This window comes from Vulpes vulpes, chromosome 13, assembly GCF_048418805.1.
Source record: "Vulpes vulpes isolate BD-2025 chromosome 13, VulVul3, whole genome shotgun sequence".
NCBI classification, from domain to species: Eukaryota; Metazoa; Chordata; class Mammalia; order Carnivora; family Canidae; genus Vulpes; species Vulpes vulpes.
In genome coordinates this window covers 28,041,245-28,062,853 of record NC_132792.1, presented here as the reverse complement: position 1 = coordinate 28,062,853, position 21,609 = coordinate 28,041,245, and the positions used below count along the sequence as shown (strand labels likewise).

Here is a 21,609-nt window from a genome sequence, read left to right as displayed (position 1 = left end):
TGAAAGCATAGAAGATTGCTTTCTTAATCTATTATATAATGCAGTAAAACAATTTTCAGTTACAAGTAATATTCTCTAAAATATCAGAAACAAGAAAAATGTCTGATTTCTTTTGGGAGATTTTTACATTAAGTTCAATTTTTTTTCTCTCTGTGTCTAGTTTGGATCATATATGAACAAGTGATGATTGCAGCCCTAGACTATGGCCGAGATGACTTGGCTTTGGTAGGTATTTAAACTAATTATATTTTATTTTATTTTAAATTTACTTCGTGAATTATAAGTACCTAAGCTTTAGTACACGGCTTGTAGTTGAATGCTTTTATGGGTGAATTTCAGTGCTACTCCTAAGAGTAGGTGAGACTAACTAGGTACTTGGGACAGTTAAATCTTTTTAACAGTCTTGAGAAGTAGATATTTAGTATCCCAGTTTTACTGAAAAGGTTAAATTGGTTGGTGAAGGTTGTCCACTTAACAGGTGAATTATGCTATTATAGAGTTTAAAAAAAGAAGCAGATAGTTTAAAACAAGTTTATCTTTTGGGTTTTTGAATGACTTTTATAACACAGAGAGTAGAGTCACTGACTCATGATGATTTGACTTACAGTTTTTCAACTTAATAATGGTCTGAAAGCAATACACATTCACTGGAAACTACACTTTGAATTCTGATCTTTTCCTAGGCTAGTGATAAGTGGTATAATACTTTCTCATGATGCTGTGTGGTGGCAGTGGGCCCTACCCTCCCAGTCAGCCATATGATCATGATCACCAGGGTAAACAACTGATAAACTTACTACCATTCTGTACCCATACAGACATTCTGTTTTTCACTTTCATATAGTATTTAGTAATTAAATATAGTAATACTGTATTCCATATAGTATTTAGTAAATTTAGTAAACATGAGATAGTTGATGTCTTATTATACAATAGGCATTGTGTTAGAAGATTTTGCCCAACTATAAGCTAAAGTGTTCTGAGCATGTGTCAGGCAAGCTAGGCTAAACTATGCTGTTCAGTAGGTTAGGTGTTATTAAACACATTTTTGACTTTCAATATTTTGAACTTAATTTATTTATTGGGATTTATTGGGATGTAACCCCATCATAAGTGGAAGATCTGTACATAATGTTAAATACTATTTTGCATTGTTGTAAATGTATCTCTTAAATTATTAGAAAATCCTAACATGTATAGAACATGACTTAGAATACTAATATTGCTTTTAGAATAAAAGAATGATAATAGCTATATTTTTGAATACTCATGTGATAGCCATTGTGCTAAATGCTTTATATTATACTTTATTTAATCTTCACAGTTATTTCTTGATTTGTGCTTGATACTATCATTATATTCATTTTGTAAATGAAAAAGTGAAGGTTTCTGGTTTTTCGTTTTATTGTTCTATATTCCAGAGTTCTTCAGTACAACTTCATGCTATTTCCTCATTTAAGCCAAAAAGAAAGTACATGCAAACAAAGTAGAAATATTAGGAGAACATATGCATATCTGAATTAGCATTGCTTTTTTTCTAAGGTAATTTATGTTACATTGCCTATATATCTAATTTCAGTGGAGCTACTAGTGGTAAAAGAAAAAGTGTTCCATTAAACCTTTTAGATTACCATCAGAACCTATGAGATAGTCTATCTATCTGTCTATCTATCTATCTATCTGGGGGGAGGGGTATAGGAGAGGGGGAGAGAGAATCTCAAGCAAGTTCTATGCTCAGTGCAGAGCCCAACCCCGGGCTTGATCCCATAACCCTGCGATCCTCACCTGAGCTGAAATTAAGAGACACTTAACCAACTGAGCCCTGAAATAGTCTTTCAAATATCCATAGAGATTGCAGCTTGCATCTTAAGGGAAATGTTTAGTTATTTTTTAAGAAGCCAAATGCCATTTGATGAAGTAGGAGATCAAATTAGATAATATTGGTAACCAAAGCCAGAGATCAACTTAAATGGTAGCTTTTTTTGTAACATAGTATTTTTTTAATGTTCAGAATTTCTATACAGCTTGATTAACCAAGTAGTATGAGTTGTGCATGGTGTCAAAGAAATAAACAAACATCATCTCCAGTTTTGACTAACTTGAATATTTTTCTTAGTGTGGCAGATGTTTAGCCACGTACTTGGAAGCTATACTTCCAGATCATGTTATAACTTTTTTATTACTAATTAATAGTTTCTTCACTAAGGAAAGGTATTTTTTTTTTTTGGTCACTTATGCTTTGGGGCACTAGAATGGACTGTTTTTATAATCCTTAACATTTTAGTGCTTCCAAGACTCTTAAAATCCTCATATGTTGCTGAGAACATAGTTGGTACTCAATAAATACTTGAATATTTATTTATTTATTTAAGTTGATAGGTGGATTATGGATCTCTCCCAAAGGGGATTGGTACTCTTTAGATTTGGTGTCAGTATTTTATAACCCCAAGTCAGGGTATGTGTACTGACAGGATGATTGATTAATACATGATTTCAACAGGGCAAAAGTGTTATAGTATTTGGAGGACTTGAGAGTACTGTCAAAGAGCTTAATTTATATCAGGAGAATGCTTAGATAATAGAAACTAAAAGCCAGGAAGTTGTTATAAGGGTTTAATTTGGGCCATTATGGAAGCAATTCTGAAGGAGTAGTAATATGGCAACATCTAAAGAGTTATTAGTGTATCCCATGACCTGCTTATTTTCCCAGTTAAGAGCATGATCAGTTTCTGAGTACTGTAATTTCAGGGTTCTTCTTTTATCCCTTATTCATTACCAATTAATTTCACTTCATGTTGTTAGAGTACACTAATGAAATGATTTAAGAAGATACATTGAAGATTATATAGGCCATTCCCTCTAGCTCATTTAGTATATGTAATGTAATTCCTACTTCTTAAGTCTTTTTTACCAATTATTTTTTCAGTTTTGTCTTCAGGAGTTGAGAAGACAGTTTCCTGGCAGCCACAGAGTCAAGAGACTAACAGGCATGAGATTTGAAGCCATGGAAAGGTAACTGAACCTTAAAAACAGTATAATCTCAGGGAATGCCTCGGTGGCTCAGTGGTTGAGCTTCTGCCTTCAGCTCAGGGCACGATCCTGGGATCCTGGGAATGAGTCCCACATCGGGCTCCCTGTGGGGAGCCCGCTTCTCCCTCTGCCAATGTCTCTGCCTCTCTGTGTCTCATGAATAAATAAATAAAATCTTTTAAAAAACTCCAGTCTAATCCCATTTTAAAATGATAAATGTGGGGTCTAGATATAGGTCCTCCTATACTCATGACAGCATCATTAAGTGTGCAAGAACTTTTGCTTTTGAGCTGCAGAATAGTGTCAGTGCTTTCTCAGCATAAATCTTGCCAGTTACTGCCAATAAATAGGATTTGACATAGGAGTGCAATTTACCATCTCTGACCTAGTGAAATGGGTTTGTGTTTTGGAGTAAGGACTGGTTTTATATCCTGTTTCTATGATTTATTAGCTGTTTATCTGGCACATTATTCAACTTACTTAAATCTTTTAGCCTTATTCCTCTGTAAAATGAGAAAATTACCAACTTGTCAGGATTGTTTTGGGAATTAGTAATGACATATGTGTAGTACCCTGACAGGTATTCAAGGCATAGAAGCTATTACTATTTCTTAAATGGGATATAGTTGGCATTGTATTAGTTTCAGGTACATGACATCATGATCTGATATTTGTGTATATTGTGAAGTGATTACCACAGTGGGTTTAGTTAACATCCATCACCATACATTGTTACAATTTTTTTTTCTTATGAGAACTTTTAAGATTTTTTCTCTTAGCAGCTTTCAAGTACATAACACAGTATTGTTAACTATAGTAACTATACTGTATATTATATTCCCCAGGACATATTTTATAACTGGAAATTTGTACCTTTTGAGCACTGTTACCTATTTTCCCACCCCCAGTGCCTACCTCTGGCAACCACTAATCTGTTCTCTGTTTCTAGGAGTTTGTGTTTTTTTTGATTCCACATATAAGTGAGGTCATATAGTTTTTGTCTTTCTCTATTACATTTAGCATATGCCCTAAAGTTCCATCCAAGTTGTCATAAATGGCAGATTTTTTTTTTCTCTTTTATGGCTGAATAATATTTCATGATACCAGTCTTCTTTATCCACTCATTTGTTAATGGGCTTTTAGACTATTTCTGTGTATTGGTTATTGCAAATAATGGTGCAATGAATGTGAGGTTGAAAATACCTTTACAAGATAGTGATTTTGTTTTCTTTGGTTAAATACCTAGAAGGAGAATTGCTGGATCAAATGGTAGTTCTATTCTGAATTTTGTAAGAGACCTCTACTGTTTTTCATGGTGGCTGTGCCAATTTACATTCCCACTAACATTGTGCAAGAGTTCCCTTTTCTCTCCATCCTTGGCAAGACTTGTTATGTCTTGTCTTTTTGATAATAGCCATTCTAATATGTGTGAGCTAATAGCTCACTGTGGTTTTGATTTTCATTTCCCTGTTGATTAGTAATGTTGAACACGTTTTCATGTACCTGTTTGCTATCTGTATGTCTTCCTTGGAAAAATACTCAGTTCCTCTGTCTCTTTTTACTTAGGTTTTTTTTCTTTTCTTTTGCCATTTATTGTATGAGTTCTTTATACGTATTAGATATTAACTCTTTAGCAAGTATTTGAAAGCATCAGATAATTTGCAAATATTTTTCCAATTCCATAAATTATGTTTTCATTTTTGTTGAATGTTTTCTTCGTTGTACAGAAGCTTTTGAATTTGATATAGTCCCACTTTTTTTTTGCTCTTGCTGGCCTTTTTTTTTTTTTTTATAACCTCAGTTATAGTAGCTTTTAGTAAGTAGAATGTATCGATATAATTTTTCTTAATCTCTTTAATCCTTAACTTTTGATTTATGTGTTTGTGTATATGTATAGTTTAATCCCATTGGATTGTCTCTGTAAGCAATCAAAGAGCATAGGTAAAGAAAAATAAATAAAATAGTATTATTTTAGATTAGCAGAAAGTAATTTAGATTCAAAGGACGGAATGGAGGAAATCTACAACGGATTGTTCCTGAATCTGTGTTCTCGCTAATATCATTTTTTGTTTTATTTCAAGTGGTATAAATTTCTAGACTACTCTTAAAATGTATTAATACCCAAACATCCCAGAGTCCAAGATGGTTGATTTTTAAAATTATCTTGTAAAGGTTTGAGAGGTACTAGTTTCCAAAGCACACATTTTAAGTAGTTATTATCCCTCTACCCGCCTTCCTATCATGCAAAAAAAATTGATAGGGTAACAATTTATTTATTTATTTTTAAAGATTTTATTTATTTATTCATGAGAGAGGCAGAGACATAGGCAGAGGGAGAAGCAAGGCTCCCTGTAGGGATCCTGATGTGGGACTTGATCCTAGGACCCCAGGATCATGACCTGAGCCAAGGGCAGACGCTCAACCACTGAGCCACCCAGGTGCCCCACAGTAATTTATTCAAAAGTTTTCTAAGACACAGGTGAACTCTAATTCTTTTAAGCCTTACTCTTTAATTGAAACTCATGTAATCATTTTACTCAATAAGGTTTTACTGCTCTTTTTCTTGGAAGAATGACTACTATGTGTCTTCATTACATAGGACCATTAATAATTGATTCTCATACACAATTGTGTGAATTAGAGTGATCTGTGGAATTTAAAGTACATAGTTCCCTACTCCCCACTTAACTGAGATCACTTTTTTAGGAGTTAATCAGAATCTTTCTTTTAAAAAAAGCCCTTCAGGAGAATAGACAAGTAGGTTTACAAGTAAGTTTAAGAACATTGCTGACTAAAGGTAAATTCTTGTGGACCTTCAGTGTATTAGGATTCTCTAGAGAAACAGAACCAAGAGGATATTGATGTACATATACATGGGTGGGAGGAGGGAGGAAGGATATATAGGGAGAGGGAGAGGCTTATTATGAAGCAATCAAGGAAGCTGAGAAGTCCTAGAATCTGCTGTCTGCAACTTGGGAGACCCAGGAAAGTTGGTACTATAATTCAGTTTGAATCCCAAGTCTGAAGGCCTGAGAACCAAGGAAGCCAGACTGAGGCCAGGAGAAAATGAGATAAGATGTCCTAGCTCAAGTAGTGAGGCAGTAAAAAGGAATGAACAGCTCTCTTTCCTTTGTAGTTTTATTCAAGCTCTCAAAGGATTGGGTCATGTTCACTCACATTGGGGAAGGCAATCTATTTTAGCAGTAAATCTGTCCACAGATTCAAATGCTAATCTTATCTGAAAACATACTTAGACATACCCAGGAATAATATTTAATCTGGGCAGTGCATGGTCAGTCAAAGTGATCTGTCACACTCAGAAAAATTAACCATCACAGTCAGTTTTTACAGAACTTACTATTTTTTATAGTAAAATTTAAATATATTTAAGTAAACAACTAGCTATTAATGTTTTGTATGTATAGTTTTTTGTGTTTTTTTTTTTTTTTTCTTAAGATTTTACTTATTTGAGAGAAAGAGAGAGATGGTGCACAGGCTGGGGGAAGGGGCAGAAGGAGATGGGGAAGCAGACTCTGTTGAGTAGGGAGCCTTACATGGGGCTCAATTCCAGGACCCTGATGACCTGAGCCAAAGGCAGATTCTTAACCGATTGAGCCACACAGCGGCCCCTATGTATATAGTTTTTGTACAACTATAAAAACGATGTAAATTTTCTGATAATACCGAAAAAACTAGAAAACTGCTAAAATTTAGATTATCATTATATTAGTGAAATGAAGTTTCCTATTGTCTTCTATCATTTGGTGTGTTTTCTAAAGCTTATGTAGTTGGAAAAAAGATTCCCAGGGGGTTCTCATTCTCATGTACTGTATCTTGTGAGCACCCTTGCTCTATAACATTAATTTTGTCCTTGTTTATATACTTCATTGTCTTATTAATATTTAATGATTTTTATTTTACGTTTCTCCATTTAGTTGCAGGTTCTATTGAGGCTAGCATCCTTACTGTATTACCATGTATTTGAGGTCCAAACTAATTTTATTTGAACTAGTCAAGTCTGATTGACTTAGTGTGCCATGATGTTATTTGGCCTCCATATGGTATGAACACATTTACAAATTAAGTCTGCTTTTATTTTTCTCAGTTGTCTACTACAGTTAAAGTAGTCTTACCTACTAGCATGATTATAATCACAAAGAGGCTTGGGTGCTAAAATTGTGGGGCAGTATTCAGTTAAAAGATATGTCATTATAATGATACAGAATATTCATGTATTGAATATCACTAAGAAAAAATATAAAATTAAAAAATTCTCTTAGGAAACTTAAGAGATCTCAAGAACATAGCTATTGTTCCTAGTTTTAGAAACATTGCTGTGAAAGGTTTTAAAGATTGCTTTTAGTTTTCTTTAAAGATCGATATCTGGAAATGGAGAAATTGATTTGGAGTAGAGTTGGGTTATGGATACTGTTAGGAAGGAATTGCAGAATCAGCTTTTTCCTTACACCTCAAACAAGAGTCCTACAAGAATCATACAAGAGTATATGATGTTCTTTATGTGATTTCTGATGTATCCTTCTGCTTGATTCCTTATCACATAATGTTTATTTTGGCTTGTTAGACATAGGCAGACATATTTGATTATTTTTTCATTTGTGTTGTTGTAAATTGTTAACTATTCCCTTTGTGAGGTTGTAACCCAGCAGGGTGTACTGCAGGTGTATATTTAACAGGTACTTAATGAATTGAACTGAACCAGCTAACTAAGAAAGCTAAGTATTTATTAAAGGAGAATTAAATCATAGATCATTTCCTTGTGAATTTGTTAAAATGAAACTTGTTCTTATGCTTTATTGGCTATAATTCTAGGTTTACCTAGGACCACAAAGGTATCTATGTTGCTAGTTTTTACCTTTGTATTTAAGCCAAATTGAATCATTGTATTTTAGTTCATCTCTTTTTTTTTCTTTGTTCATGAATCTGTGTTTTTAAAGTAAGTTTTTCTAGAAATACTTTATTCATGAATTTTTTTCTGTAAAAAATAATACTGTAGCAAATTTCTGCTGTTACCTGAAGATCAGAAGAGACTTGGATTGCAACTGTAAACACATTTAAAGCCCTGCCAGTTTAATTGTTTTCTGTGTTTACTATTTGTCACTAAAACTTGAAAATAATGATTCTTGATTTTTTTTCTTTTTAAATAGATATGATGATGCTATACAACTATATGATCGAATTTTACAAGAAGATCCAACTAACACTGTAAGTTAGCTGTTTGCCCTGAAGATTGTCTAAATTTTATTTTAAAAGGTGAAATTAATTGATTTTTTAAATAATGGAAAAGTAAATATGAAATCAGGTTTTATCTTCTTATTTTAGATACTTTATGTTGGGCCACATTTTAAAAATAGATTTAAAACTCTTCAGTGAAATTTGACTCATAGTGTATCTTTTCGGACAGAAACTGTGGAAATTTAGAAAGAAAGAATTTTACGTGCTTGCAAAAAGGTCAGCAGAGCTCAGTGGTTTTATAATATTTTGAAGTTTATGATAAATAACTTGTTTGGGTAGTTATATTTTAGTTTTAATGAAAAATGAAAGAGGTTATCAGTAATTGGTATATGGAATTAATAAAGGTGTTTTGATTTGGTTTTACTTTTTCTGTCTTATACTTGAACAGTAACACATATATGTACATATATATAATATACTTGTGTATGTATACAGATACTTGTATATGTATATATGTGTGTGTATATATATAAAGAAATATATATATTTTGTTTCCTGTAAGATAACATCTTTAATTTATCCTGATTTGAACAAATATATCAGTATATTGGGCAGAGTATTTGTGCTAAATATACTTATATAGTATTATTTGTCTTAAAAATATTGCTGAAGGGGATCCCTGGGTGGCGCAGCGGTTTGGCGCCTGCCTTTGGCCCAGGGCGCGATCCTGGAGACCTGGGATCGAATCCCACGTCGGGCTCCCATGCACGGAGCCTGCTTCTCCCTCTGCCTGTGTCTCTGCCTCTCTCTCTCTCTCTCTCTGTGTGACTATCATAAATAAAAAAAATTTAAAAAAAAAAAGAGCCACAAAGGTTCTTTAAAAAAAAATATTGCTGAAGATTTTTTTGATTTTTGAGAATAGTTTGAGAATTTTATTTTAATATTTTTGCATAATGGCTTTCCTCAGACATACCTTTTACTCAATGAAAAGTTATAGAGATTTTAGATAACATACCAGGCATTTTAATATTTTTTTATACCCATGCACATATACACCTGTTAAAAGCAAATCATATTTAAAAATTTTTAAACAAAAACCAGTTTGTTTTGCCCTTTTATAGGAGATATTGCTATATTAACACAAATACATGAACGTTTTCTCTTATTTGGCAAGTGTTTCATTGAAAATATACATTTTTGTTAAGCCACTTAATGTGTAATTGTGGATTATAAGATGCAGAAATAATAATTGAACATTAGTTACTTAATTTAAGTAAATTATTTATGCTTTCTTGGGCAATTATTTAATATTGAAGTGTGTAATATTTAGTTAGCTTTTATCTAAGGCTTTCATTGGTCATAAATCTGATCTCTGCTTGTCTCTTCTGATACTTTGTGGTAATACTTAGATCTGTTGCTTAAATGATAGTCTTTTTTCAGCTTTACTGAGATAGAATTGACAAGTAACATTGTGTAAGTTACACAGTGTGTGCATGTATATGTGTATGTGTGTGTGTGTGTATATATGTGTGTGTATATATATATATGTGTGTGTGTGTGTATATATATATATATATATATATATACGTAGTGAAGTGGTTTAGATTTTTGCTTTTAATATTATCCCATCCCAGGGACATTTCTTCTGGAAAATTCCTAGGTTTTTTTGGGGTGAAGAGGTAGAGATAGGTACTTGAATGGCAAGGATTTATTATTTTGTGAGGATTCTCAGCATATACAATTTCAGGGAGAAGTTTTGAGAGAGCTGCAATTCTACCCTTGGTAAAAAACAAAAAAAAAATCAAAAATAGAAAGAGCTTTTGTTAGTATATCTACATATTTCCAATAAAAGTTCATAAAAGTTATGAATAACTTTCCAATTTTAACCATTCTACTCACTTGCCACCTGTTTTAATAAAATAGCACCATTTTTCTTTTCCTGAAGCATTTTCATTTACTTAGTTATAAGACTTCACTACAATTTCAAAGGTATTCATTTTTCACACAGCCAAATATTAAAAATATGAAATCAAGTTTCCAAAAAAAGTTTGCTCCATTTTTTTTTTTAATACCAGGTTAAAAATCAACAGCTTTTGATTTTATTTTCTTGGTATTAGGAGTCAAACATTTTACTTCTGTGTCAGTTTGAATTGGGGATATTTTTAATAAATTATTTCACTTTTTCAGGATCTAAGATAGTATGTAATGATTTTTCTGTGTTTGTAGTAATTTCTATGTTCTCTGGCTCTAAGATTGACTAAAAGAGAAATCCAAATGGTTTCAGTCATAGACTATATATGAGGTGTTGGTAACTATGTCCCTTAGTTGCTAGGTAAGTATTTTAGAACAAGGTGACTAAATACATTTTGCTAAATGTATTATTCTTTCATTAAATATTATTTTTAACATCCCCTTAGTCCCTTCTGTAAATGTTTATTGAATATCTGTCATGAGTCACCAGAATGTTGGGTGTTACAAAGCATAAAGACAGTTTCTGTTAATGTACCCATAGAAAGCACTGTGGTAGACTTTGAGAGAGATAACAAAACCATGTAAACCTAGAACTAATTAAGTCTAGTAGGGGAAGACTTCACTTATATTAAACAGTTAAGTGGCAGTGTAGAATACATTACAGTTTCTTTTTTCAAACCAACTATAATGTATTACCTCAAAGGTGGGAAAGTCTAGTTTCACCCTCATCCATAGTTATAATTCAGGCTTTTTTTTTTTTTTTTTTTTTTTTTTTTTTTTTTTTTTTTTTTTTAGTTTTATTTATTTATGATAGTCACAGAGAGAGAGAGAGAGGCAGAGACACAGGCAGAGGGAGAAGCAGGCTCCATGCACCGGGAGCCTGACGTGGGATTCGATCCCGGGTCTCCAGGATCGCGCCCTGGGCCAAAGGCAGGCGCCAAACCGCTGCGCCACCCAGGGATCCCAATTCAGGCTTTTATAATACTGTGATTCTTCGTGTTGTATGAAAGTGATCATATGACTATTAATGGTCTTGTGCCTCTGTGTTTCTAGATATCCAGTATAGAAATGAGGTTGTTCATTCAAGCTTTAAGGAGCTTGGAGCTTCCCTTTTATATGTGTTCATTAATCTTTCAAAAAAAATATTTAGTGCTTATGGTGTGCTTGGTGCTCGGAATAGAAGAACAAATTAGACACCCACCTGACTGTGCTTAGGGATGCAGAGTGATCTAGTGAACAGATTATGGACTTTGAAAATAGACTGTTAAATTTTTATTCCTTAGTCACTTGCTGTGTGGTTTTTGAGCCTTGCATGGCTTGAAGGATGAATGTGGTTGAAGTGAAGTAGGGTCGGCCAGGGAAAGTTCTTGTATCTCCTGAATGAATCCTTAGCACTATTTAAGTACAAAGTCTATCTAAGGAAGAAAGAATAAAGTGATTAGAAAGGAAGTTTTCAAATTTCCTTTAGGGAGGTTGCTGAAATGGACTCCTCCCGCCCCTATCCCATCTATTTTTAAAAGGTTGTGAAATATTTTTTTGAAAAAGTAATACCTATGTTAAAAATTACAAAGAATATATGGTAAAAAATAAGTCCTCTCACCCCGGATCTCATGTTCTCCTTCACTTAGGCAAACATTGTTAACAATTTCTTAATGTATTCTTCCAGAGGTTTTTCTCCCTCATGTACACACAAATATGCACGTGTGTATGAGTGTATCCCTTTTGACAGAGTTGTTGGAAAAGGAAATGGTGGCATATTCTCTCTTGCATGCATTGTAAAGATCATGCTGTATGTCAGCACATCCTTACATCATCCTATCCTCTCAATAGCTGCATAACATTGCATTGTATGATGTATAAAAAACAGTTTCTTGAAAAACAGTCTCTTGAAGTAAGACCCCTTGATGAACTCTTAGATTGATTCTGATATCTTCCTCCCTGGAACAGGCTTGCAGTGAATGTCATTTGTACGATGAATTTCTACTCGGGAATCTGTCTGGAGGTCCGTGCATTTTAAATTTTGATAGATGTTACCAAATTTCCTTGCACAAAGGCTTTTTAACCATCCATATTCACTTCTGTGGTATAAGAGAGTGCTGCTTCTCCTGTATCCTCCCACATGGTGTACTATCAGCTTTTTTGTTTTTAACCTCTGGCAGTCTAATTGGAAAAAAAAAGGTATCTTGTTATAATTTGCATTATGAGAGATGTTGAATATTTTTAAATATGCTTTAAAAGCCATTTGTATTTCTCTTTCCAAACTGCCTCCCTCCTTTAATATGTTTTCCAAATGAAATTTTATTTCTTTTCTTGTTGAAGAGAGGGCATGGTTCTGGTGCTCTAACTAGTTAACCTCATCCTTCTTCCCCACTCTTTGACTTCTGAGAAAAACGGGTTTTGAGGAGCAATATTTGATACCTCTGAATTGGTTCATTGTACACAGTGACTGGAGATGCATCAAGAAGGCCTGTGTTGGGTATCCCTGGGTGGCTCAGCAGTTTAGCGCCTGCCTTTGGCCCAGGGCGCAATCCTGGAGTCCCGGAATCGGGTCCTGCGTCGGGCTCCCGACATGGAGCCTGCTTCTCCCTCTGCCTGTGTTTCTTCCTCTCTCTCTATACATCTATCATGAATAAATAATATCTTTAAAAAAAAAAAAAAGGCCTTTGTTTTTTAACAACCTGGTATGTGACACTTAAGAATTTTTATTCTTAGAAAATGGAGAATGAATGGGGTGCCTGGGTGGTTCAGTCAGTTGGGCATCTTTCTCTTGATTTTGACTCAGGTCATGATCTCAGGGTTGCAAGGTCGAGCCCCGCATGAGGCTCTGAGCATGGAGCCTGCTTAAGAGTCTCTCTCCCGCCATGCCCCTCTTTCACACACTTACTCTCTCTAAAAATAAAAAAGAAAATGGACAGTGATTAGGGAAATCCATCAGATAATTTTAGAAATAACTTTGTTAATAATACACGAGATAGTTTGAACAAAGTGCAGAGATTAAATAATTTGTAATCGGGCAGCTGTTCTGTTTTAGGCCAGAGATCACGGGGATCTAAACCTAGGACAAGTAGAATTGGAAAGGTTAGGGAATGGATGAAAGACTATTTTACAATAAAAGTACGCAAACAATTAGAATCACTTAGCTGTGAATGGTTTTTAGAAAGGTAATTCTCAAATGTGAAATTTTAGTTGTTAACCAGTGAGAGTCAAATATTGGATTAGTCTTACTGTGAGCTTTTATCTCTTAGCTTGCCTAAGCACCAGTCAGTTTTTTCTTTGCTTGCTTTTAATATAAAAGTAGGCTTTTCTTCCTTTGAAAGCTCCTTAAGGGAAAAAATTATGTCTGTTGCATAAACTAATACCTAGCATATGGTAGGCCTTGAGCGAATACTTGTTGAATGAATACTTTTCAGAAAAGGGGTGTAATAATTATTGTGTTTTAGTTGTATTTCATATTTCAGAAAGAACAGATTTTACCTTGAATTGTGAACTCCCTCTTATGATTTATGAAATATTTAAAGTTTTGTTTTGGAATTAGACGGAGTTGCCTCTGTGCCAAGGGTGAAGATGCTTTTAGAATGTCACATTTCCCAGGGTGTTGGGCGTAAGACTTGGTGGACCCAGAACACTGCTTTCCTTCTGTTGGCCAGTGTCCCAGCATCCGCAGTATGGGGAGATCTAGATTGTATTTTGCTGGTAGACCTTAATCTTTTAATCCTTTCCTAGGTGTTCTCCCCCACTTGCCCCCCCAAAGCTTGTATTTTAAGACATTTAAGACAAGTTTCAGGAAGAACTGCTGGTTAGCCCCTTTGTACATAATGTTACAGAAGGCATGTAGTAAGTTTGATGAAGATTTGTTCATAGTCATCAATATTTTATATTTTATAATAGGCATTCTAACTCTGTTATTAAATCACTTATAAAATGTGGAACAGTTTTTAAGACTTAAACTGGCATTTGCAAAGATCGATCCAAACAAGACATTTAGAGAAATTCAGAACATAGGCATATTTTTCAGGGAAAAAAAACTATTAAGAAAGAAATAAATGGAAATTGATAAATATTCAAGATCCTACTTAACAGTCCAATTAATTCTATTTTAAAACTGTTTTGACATATAATTGATATAGAATACACTGCATATATCTAAGATGTACAGTTTGATAAGTTTTGACATTTGTATACCTGTGAAACCATCACCATAATCAAGATAGTGAACAAAACTATTATTTTCAGAAGTTTTCTTTGCTCCTTTCCATTTTTATATTTCCAAAATATATTCTTGAGCTTTCTTGTGGGATATAATTAAGTTACTTGAAAACGATTTGATCCTTTTGGGTCTTAGACCTTAGAGAGGTCCAGAAAATGCTTATAGGGCTAGTTACTTATTCCCCATTACAATCCTTCTGGGTACCCAAAGCTGAGTGACTCAAGGGAAACCCTTGAGATTCAAGAGGAATCTAGAGTTTTTATTCTGTATTCTTTCTTTCCCAGTGCTGTGTCTACAAACTCTAGCCTTTGATCTTCCTGGGCTCGCAGCTCCTGAACTCAGAGAGTCTACTGAACTCAGCCTGGTATTTCTCTTTTTTTAGATTTTTATTTTTTATTTTTATTTTTTTAAGATTTATTTATTCAGAGAGAGAGGTAGAGACACAGGCAGAGGGAGAAGCAGGCTCCATGCAGGGAGCCCAATGTGGGACCTGATCCCGGGACTCCAGAATCACGCCCTGGGCTGCAGGCGGCGCTAAACTGCTGCGCCACTGGGGCTGCCCTGATTTTTCTCTTTTTGCACAGGATCCCTGAAATTCTCAAAGCAATGAGCCAGGGCAATAAAAATAGGGCTCACCTCATTTATTTTCAGCTTCTCAGGGATCACTGTTTTTTGTTGCCTGTTGTCCTGTGCCTTAAAATTGTTGCGTGTATTTAGTCTAATTCTTTAGTTGGTTCAGGCAAAAGGATAAATCTGTTCCCATCTTGGCCAGAAATGAAATCCCTATAAAATTATCATGATAAATAAAGATCGGTTCTTAGGCCAGCATGTGGTAGTATTTTTCTTTAGAAGAAATAAGGTGGAAACGGCTGTTGCTTGGTATGTAACTTAATAATATATTATTGCCTATATGATAATTATTGCCATGTAGGTATTTCTTTATGCTATCATACATAGTTTCATTAGGAAGATTGGCTTTGTGTAGCTAAGAGTTACCACTTAAAAGTTTGTTTTAGACTTTAGACTATTAGGAAATAAAGTGCTGTGTCTTAAGTTTTACATGATCAGTCAACATACTGCTTATATAATAGAGATTTTAGGGTATGATTCCTAAGTTGTTTAATATACGTTGGCGAATTGAATTTAAAAAAAGGGTATATTTAAAACCTTCAGTGAAATGTTAGGTGGAAAGCTCTTCATTTTTAAAATAGGCTGTTACAAAGTTAATACTGAATTTAAGTTAATAGTGAATTTCTCACTTGACGGGATGAGCACTGGGTGTTATTCTATATGTTGGCAAATTGAACACCAACAAAAAATAAATTTATATTAAAAAATACCGAATTTCTCTTTGTTTTACATTATTATAAAATTGTAACATTCCTCCCACTACAAATATGTATAATACAAAATAATAATAATAACTTGTTTTACTTGTAATATTTTGGATTCTTTCAGGAAGTTTCCTAGAAAGATCTAGCATGGGAATCAGAAATTTCAGATTTTATTTTTAATCTTACCTCTCTGATGGCATTTAAGTTGTTTAAACCTCTGATTTCCATCATTTACAAAAGGATTGTTTTTTAAAAGGGATTTTAAAGATTAGTTATCTTTGAAACACTACAGCAGTGCTTTAAAAGCTATATTCTACAGCATATTGCTGACCTAAAATATCAGTGTATGTTTAGCAGTAGAGAGATGGTTCTGTTGTTAAATTACTGAGAAAATGAATTAACACCTAGACAGGTGTTTATAGTATACCCATCTTCATTTGAGATTTTTGTGCATAATGGTATCCAATAGTGTTCATACCATAGCTCTTACCATGACTGTAGAGGTGGTAATTGTTTTTAATGTTTATACTTTAACTTTTTGCCTGATATGTCATATTTCAGTGCAGTATTTTCAACAAGTTTCCCTAGATCTATGTAATATCTCAACTGGTGCAAATCCTATAGAGATTGGGACAAGATACTAATATCAAACTAAGTAAGCCTGTGCTGGGCCTTTAAAGATTTCATAGGTAAAGCTTTTGGCAAGGCTTAACACCTATTTTAAGTATAGACTAACCGTATAAAAAGAAGGAAGATAACATTTATTCAATAATATTATATACTATGTACTGTATTAGTTGCTTTACATTCATATTTGGAGATTTGTGTGTTATGGAGGTTTGGGAAGGTTAAATATTTTGCCTTTGGTTAATAAGCTGGTAAGTGCCAAGAGTTGAGATTTATTTCTTGTCTTTTTTGTTTTAAAACATGGACTCTGTTCTACCATATTGTCTGTAGAAGTAGTATCATGATAAGTGAAAGGAATAAACAGTTAAATATGTTTCAAATGTGTTGGATTGGTGAAATTAGATACAACATATCCAAAAGAAATTAGTTTTTAAATTATATGTTAATTTATCCATCATCTATTTTCAGAAGAACTTGGGAGAAGGCTCTCATTTGGAGTTTAATATTCTTCCTAAAGTCTTTAGGATTGAGTTACTTTTAGAGCTTTTCTTTTACTTTCTTTCTGAATTCTTGAGGCTTTTTAAGTGGTACGTTTATTATGGCACTTTCATTGTTGTACAAAATAAAATTATTCCAAAAATACTTGAGTACCTACCATTTGGCAGGTGTTGTGTTAGACCTTTGGCATGAGTTGAATAATCAAGGATATATTTTTTTTAAGCATTTTGTTTTTTTATTGCCAAAATGCTGTTATCATTGTTATTATAAATATCACTGATAGTCTTATTTGTAGGGAGTCTCTTGATTCTGATTTTTTTGACTTTCACTTTTTTAGAGCAAAACCCACACCTTTTTCACCCATGTTAGATAGCTCCATTTGTTTAAAGAGCACCATTCATTTTATTTCCCTTGTCTGCATCTTGTGGAATCTATATTATATAAAACAATAATGATCATGTCCATAATTAATAGATTTAACTTGGCCATAGCTTTTGTTTGTTTTATTGTTTTGCTATCTGCATTGAATTAAATAAACAGAGATGGAGGAGATATAAATTTAATAATTTATATAATGCCCTCCAATCTCTGTTAACTACAGCCTTAAATGGATAGCCTTGAGTACACACAATGTTACTGTCTGACTACACACAAAGTTGCTGTCTTCCTTGCCTTTGCTTCTGTGTTCCTTCATCTATGCTCTGTCCTCCCCACAATTCCCTCTTTTGCTTTTTTAATGTCTTCTTGTGCTATTTCAGTATAGGTATCACATCTGGGATCCTCTGCTTTCTGCCCTTACACTTCCTCCATTCTGCCAGTCTGTGTTAGGCTGTCCTCCATGTTGCCACAACACCCTGGATATCTCTATCATTGTCTTTTTATTGGATGTGTCTTTTTCTCATGAGCTGCTGTAAGGAATTATCTATTCTTTTTTTTTTTACCTCATTTTTTTTATTGTTTTGCAGAGTACCTGTTAAACAATAAAGTTCAGTATATATTTGATGAATGCATAAATTAATGACACTGATACTTATATTAGTCATTTAAAAAACTTTAAAATGCAAGGTGAAATGTTTTGTCTACTTATAAAATACTTTTTTCAGGTCCTGTATTATTCTTGAAAGACTTACAGATAGATTTTCTCTTAAAACTGAAAAAAGTTATCAGGAGCTATATTTTATAATGCATTCAAGTGGCCATGGTGAGATTTTTTTTTTTTTCCTAATCTCTACTATTCCTCTATCTTTTAACGTACAAATCTTATGAATGAGACAGAGTAAAGGACTTTAGGCTGGGTAAAGATTAGAATTCCCTGCTGGCTTGTAATTATCAGAATCTGGATGGTTATTTATTTGAATGAAATGATGCATACATTGTGTACATCAAAAGTAAAGCATATGTGATTGTTAGAGGAATGTTTGAATTCCCCAGTGGGATGTCATAGGGTATGTTTATAAACTCCCACTAAGCAGTAGTTTGACAATGGAATTTCGCTGGCATTGAGATAATAATTTGCACAGTCAAATTACCTTCTTTACAAAAACCCAGGGAATCATGAGGGCCTAATCCTTTATTAATGTCAACCCATAGGCTGCAAGAAAGCGTAAGATTGCCATTCGAAAAGCCCAGGGGAAAAATGTGGAGGCCATTCGGGAACTGAATGAGTATCTGGAACAGTGAGTGTCTTACAAGAGGATTGTGTTTTGTTATTCTGATAAATCTTTTTTAATTAAAATGGAATTTGCATTTGATTTTCCTTTTTTGCCTCCATGCTGTTCATTTACAGAATATCTACACCTTTCCCCCCCACCCTTTTCCTCTCACCAGATTTGTTGGGGACCAAGAAGCCTGGCATGAACTTGCAGAACTTTATATCAATGAACACGAGTAAGTTGTAAATTTTGTTAGGAGTGCAGTTTTTTATCACTATTAGATAAGTTCAGAAGACATAGTGGTTTCGGAAGGATTGGTGAAAGAATATGAATCATGTCATTTTAAATTAACTAAATAAATGAAAACAGATCAGTTTGTTGATTATAATATGTGAATTGCTTTAATTAGCTCATTTGTGTTTTGCTAATTATTTTTGTTTGAGGAATATGTTTTTCTTTCAAATACAGATGGATTCTTTGGAATTAGAATGGCCTGCATTTTCTGAATTAAGGCTGTTTTTAATGATTCAAAATTGTGAATTTTTAGAGTCTAAATTGTTCTAATATACAATGAGTATTATACTCCCTGCTGTTTAAAAATTCTGTCAATTGTATGCATTTATTAGTCTTAGAATTAAGAGAATCAACTTTTCCAAAGTAGAAGCATTCTGTTGCCTGGGTAAAAGACCAAGAATAATCAAGAATGTTGAATGCTGTAGGAACTTGCTTATTGGATATTTAATGTTTTTGTTAGCTTTTTTATTGATGCAGTGACAGGAGGAAATCCCAGTGTGAGAGGATTAGCCTAGTCTTAGTCAGTTTTCTAATATTGCAGCATTAATGCTAACCTCCATCTATAGGCAGGATTTTTTTTTTTCTTTTTTCCCTTAGTTCTTCTCAATCCAAAGTATATACATTGTTTTGTTTCTTCTTTCTGAGGGAATAGAATCAGATTCTCATGTGCATATTCTTACTGTGTATGAATAACTTCATTCTCGTACTACAAATAGCTGACACAGGAAATAAAATAGAATGAAGACATTTATGTCTTAGCTTTGCCCAGGGCTATATGTGTAATGTGAAATGGAGAATTAAGGTAGTTATCTGTTATTTGTAGTAAAACCAGAAGCTAAAATAAAAGTAATAGTTATCATTTAATGAATGTGTACTGTATTCTGGGAACCATTCTTCAGTTCTCTTCTGTGCTCTGGCTGTCAGAATCCTTTTTTTTTTTTTTTCTATTAGTAAATTATTTTCTGAATCATGTTCATATAGATGTATATATGCTTATATGATCACATATGTAAACATACTCAGGATTATCTTATGTATGTGAGAGTGGTAGTGCATTTGGCTTAACTGGTAATGTCTCCATCTTTCAAAGCTTTGTTCTAACATTTATTTTTATTTTTATTCTGGTATAGTTAATATACAGTGATATATTAATTTTGTATTCCATTTCTCATAGCCTTAAAGTCAGCATTTGTAAAGTATACGGTATATAATTTGAATAACATGAAACTGAATTTTTGGAGAGAAACAAAACATTAGTTTTATTTTGTCCCTAAAACAGATGACAGTTATTTAAAATGTTTTTGTGACTTTTGAAGATATCATGATTAAAAGCATTTAAAAACATTTCAGATTAATCAAGGAATTTAAGTTAAAGAAATACCTAATGAAGAAAATTTGGAAAACACAGTAAAAAGTAAAGACAAAGACCAGAATTATGTGTAATTGCATCACCTTATCTATAATTTATATTTTATTTTCTTTAGTACTTCTTGAAACAAACCTAAAATAGAATTATTTTTATAGTTTATACTTTTCACTTAATCATGTTTTAACAGACATTTCCTATCACAATAAATATTTCACAGTGTGATTTTAATGACTATATTACTCCATCTTATTGATGTACTCTAATATTTTTAATCAGTTTCCTAGAGGAATAGAAATCTTTTTTTTTTTTTCCTCTCCCTTTTTTCATTTTTACTATAATTCTGTATGAGTTTGTTTTCTTGGACTAAATTCTTAGAAATAGAATTACTTGATTATAAGATATGCACATTTTTAGTGGTGTTGATAAATCATTCCTGTTGTTGTTCACTAGAAAGATAGTTACCAGTTTACTCTCACATCAGCAATTATTACTCACCCTCTGAGTGCCATTATTTTTTTCAATCTTTGTAAATTTTTATAGGTGAAAAATTGGTTACAACTTTGTAAAAGATTTTTAATAGCTCTATGTATAAAGGACAAAAAATAAAGAATACAAACCTTTGTCCTGTCAAAAATATATCCTTGTTATGTATCTTTTTAATATTGATTTTTAACTTACAGGAACTTCGTATTTTTATATAGTGAGATATATCAGTTTTTATTGCTTTCATGTCCTCTAAAACTACATAAATATATCACCTCTGTTTTCTTTTTTCTTTCTCAGTTTAACTTTTTTGCATGTGTTTCTAATATTTCTGTATTTAGTTCTAAAATAGGCTATAGTTTATTTTTAACCTATTATTTATTATTTGCTTCACCTTGAAACGGCCACGTTCAGTATTGCTTTATTTTGAGTCTCTAAAGAGTCATTGAGATAGAGTTGAATGTATACTTAAGAGAAATGAACTGAAAAATCCCAAGAAATCAAGAAATATAAAGACAGAAAAGCACCTGAAAAGTAACTAACTCTTAGGGGAAATGATAATTGTGTTCGACCTAGTCTTTTATCTTGTATCACAAAACTCTTTTTGGTCTTGAAGCTAGGTGTTTACAAAATGACCATTTATTTTTTCTAATTGAACACAGAGGCAATTTTCAGGTTTAGGGTGAGTGGAAAATAAATATCTCTAGAGTTTTTAAACTATATGAAAATCAGAATCTGTTCATTTGAGTCATTTAACCTGTTTGGGCAAGTCATTGTAGTAAGTAAGGGATTTTTTTGTTTTGTTTTATTGTTTGTTTTTGGTAGAAAAGATGAGTTACTGTGTTACCAGTTCAGTACTGTTTGTGGACACAGTGGCAAAATGTAGCAATTTAGGAGTTGCTGGATATATTTATCATCTTGCCATTCTTTTTTGCATGGGAATAAGCTACT

The 21,609-nt window shown here is 33.1% G+C and overlaps 1 protein-coding gene across 2 annotated transcripts in view; it reads left to right on the top strand.

The window, feature by feature from the left end:
• EMC2 (ER membrane protein complex subunit 2) overlaps positions 1 to 21,609 on the top strand; it is a 47,152-nt gene that overhangs the window by 6,652 nt on the left and 18,891 nt on the right. For both annotated transcript variants that reach the window (XM_025994856.2, XM_025994857.2), the window contains exons 3-7: positions 161 to 225; positions 2,927 to 3,012; positions 8,196 to 8,253; positions 18,451 to 18,536; positions 18,688 to 18,747. In XM_025994856.2, coding sequence (XP_025850641.1) covers positions 161 to 225; positions 2,927 to 3,012; positions 8,196 to 8,253; positions 18,451 to 18,536; positions 18,688 to 18,747 — 355 coding nt within the window. The remainder of the gene's footprint in view (positions 1 to 160; positions 226 to 2,926; positions 3,013 to 8,195; positions 8,254 to 18,450; positions 18,537 to 18,687; positions 18,748 to 21,609) is intronic.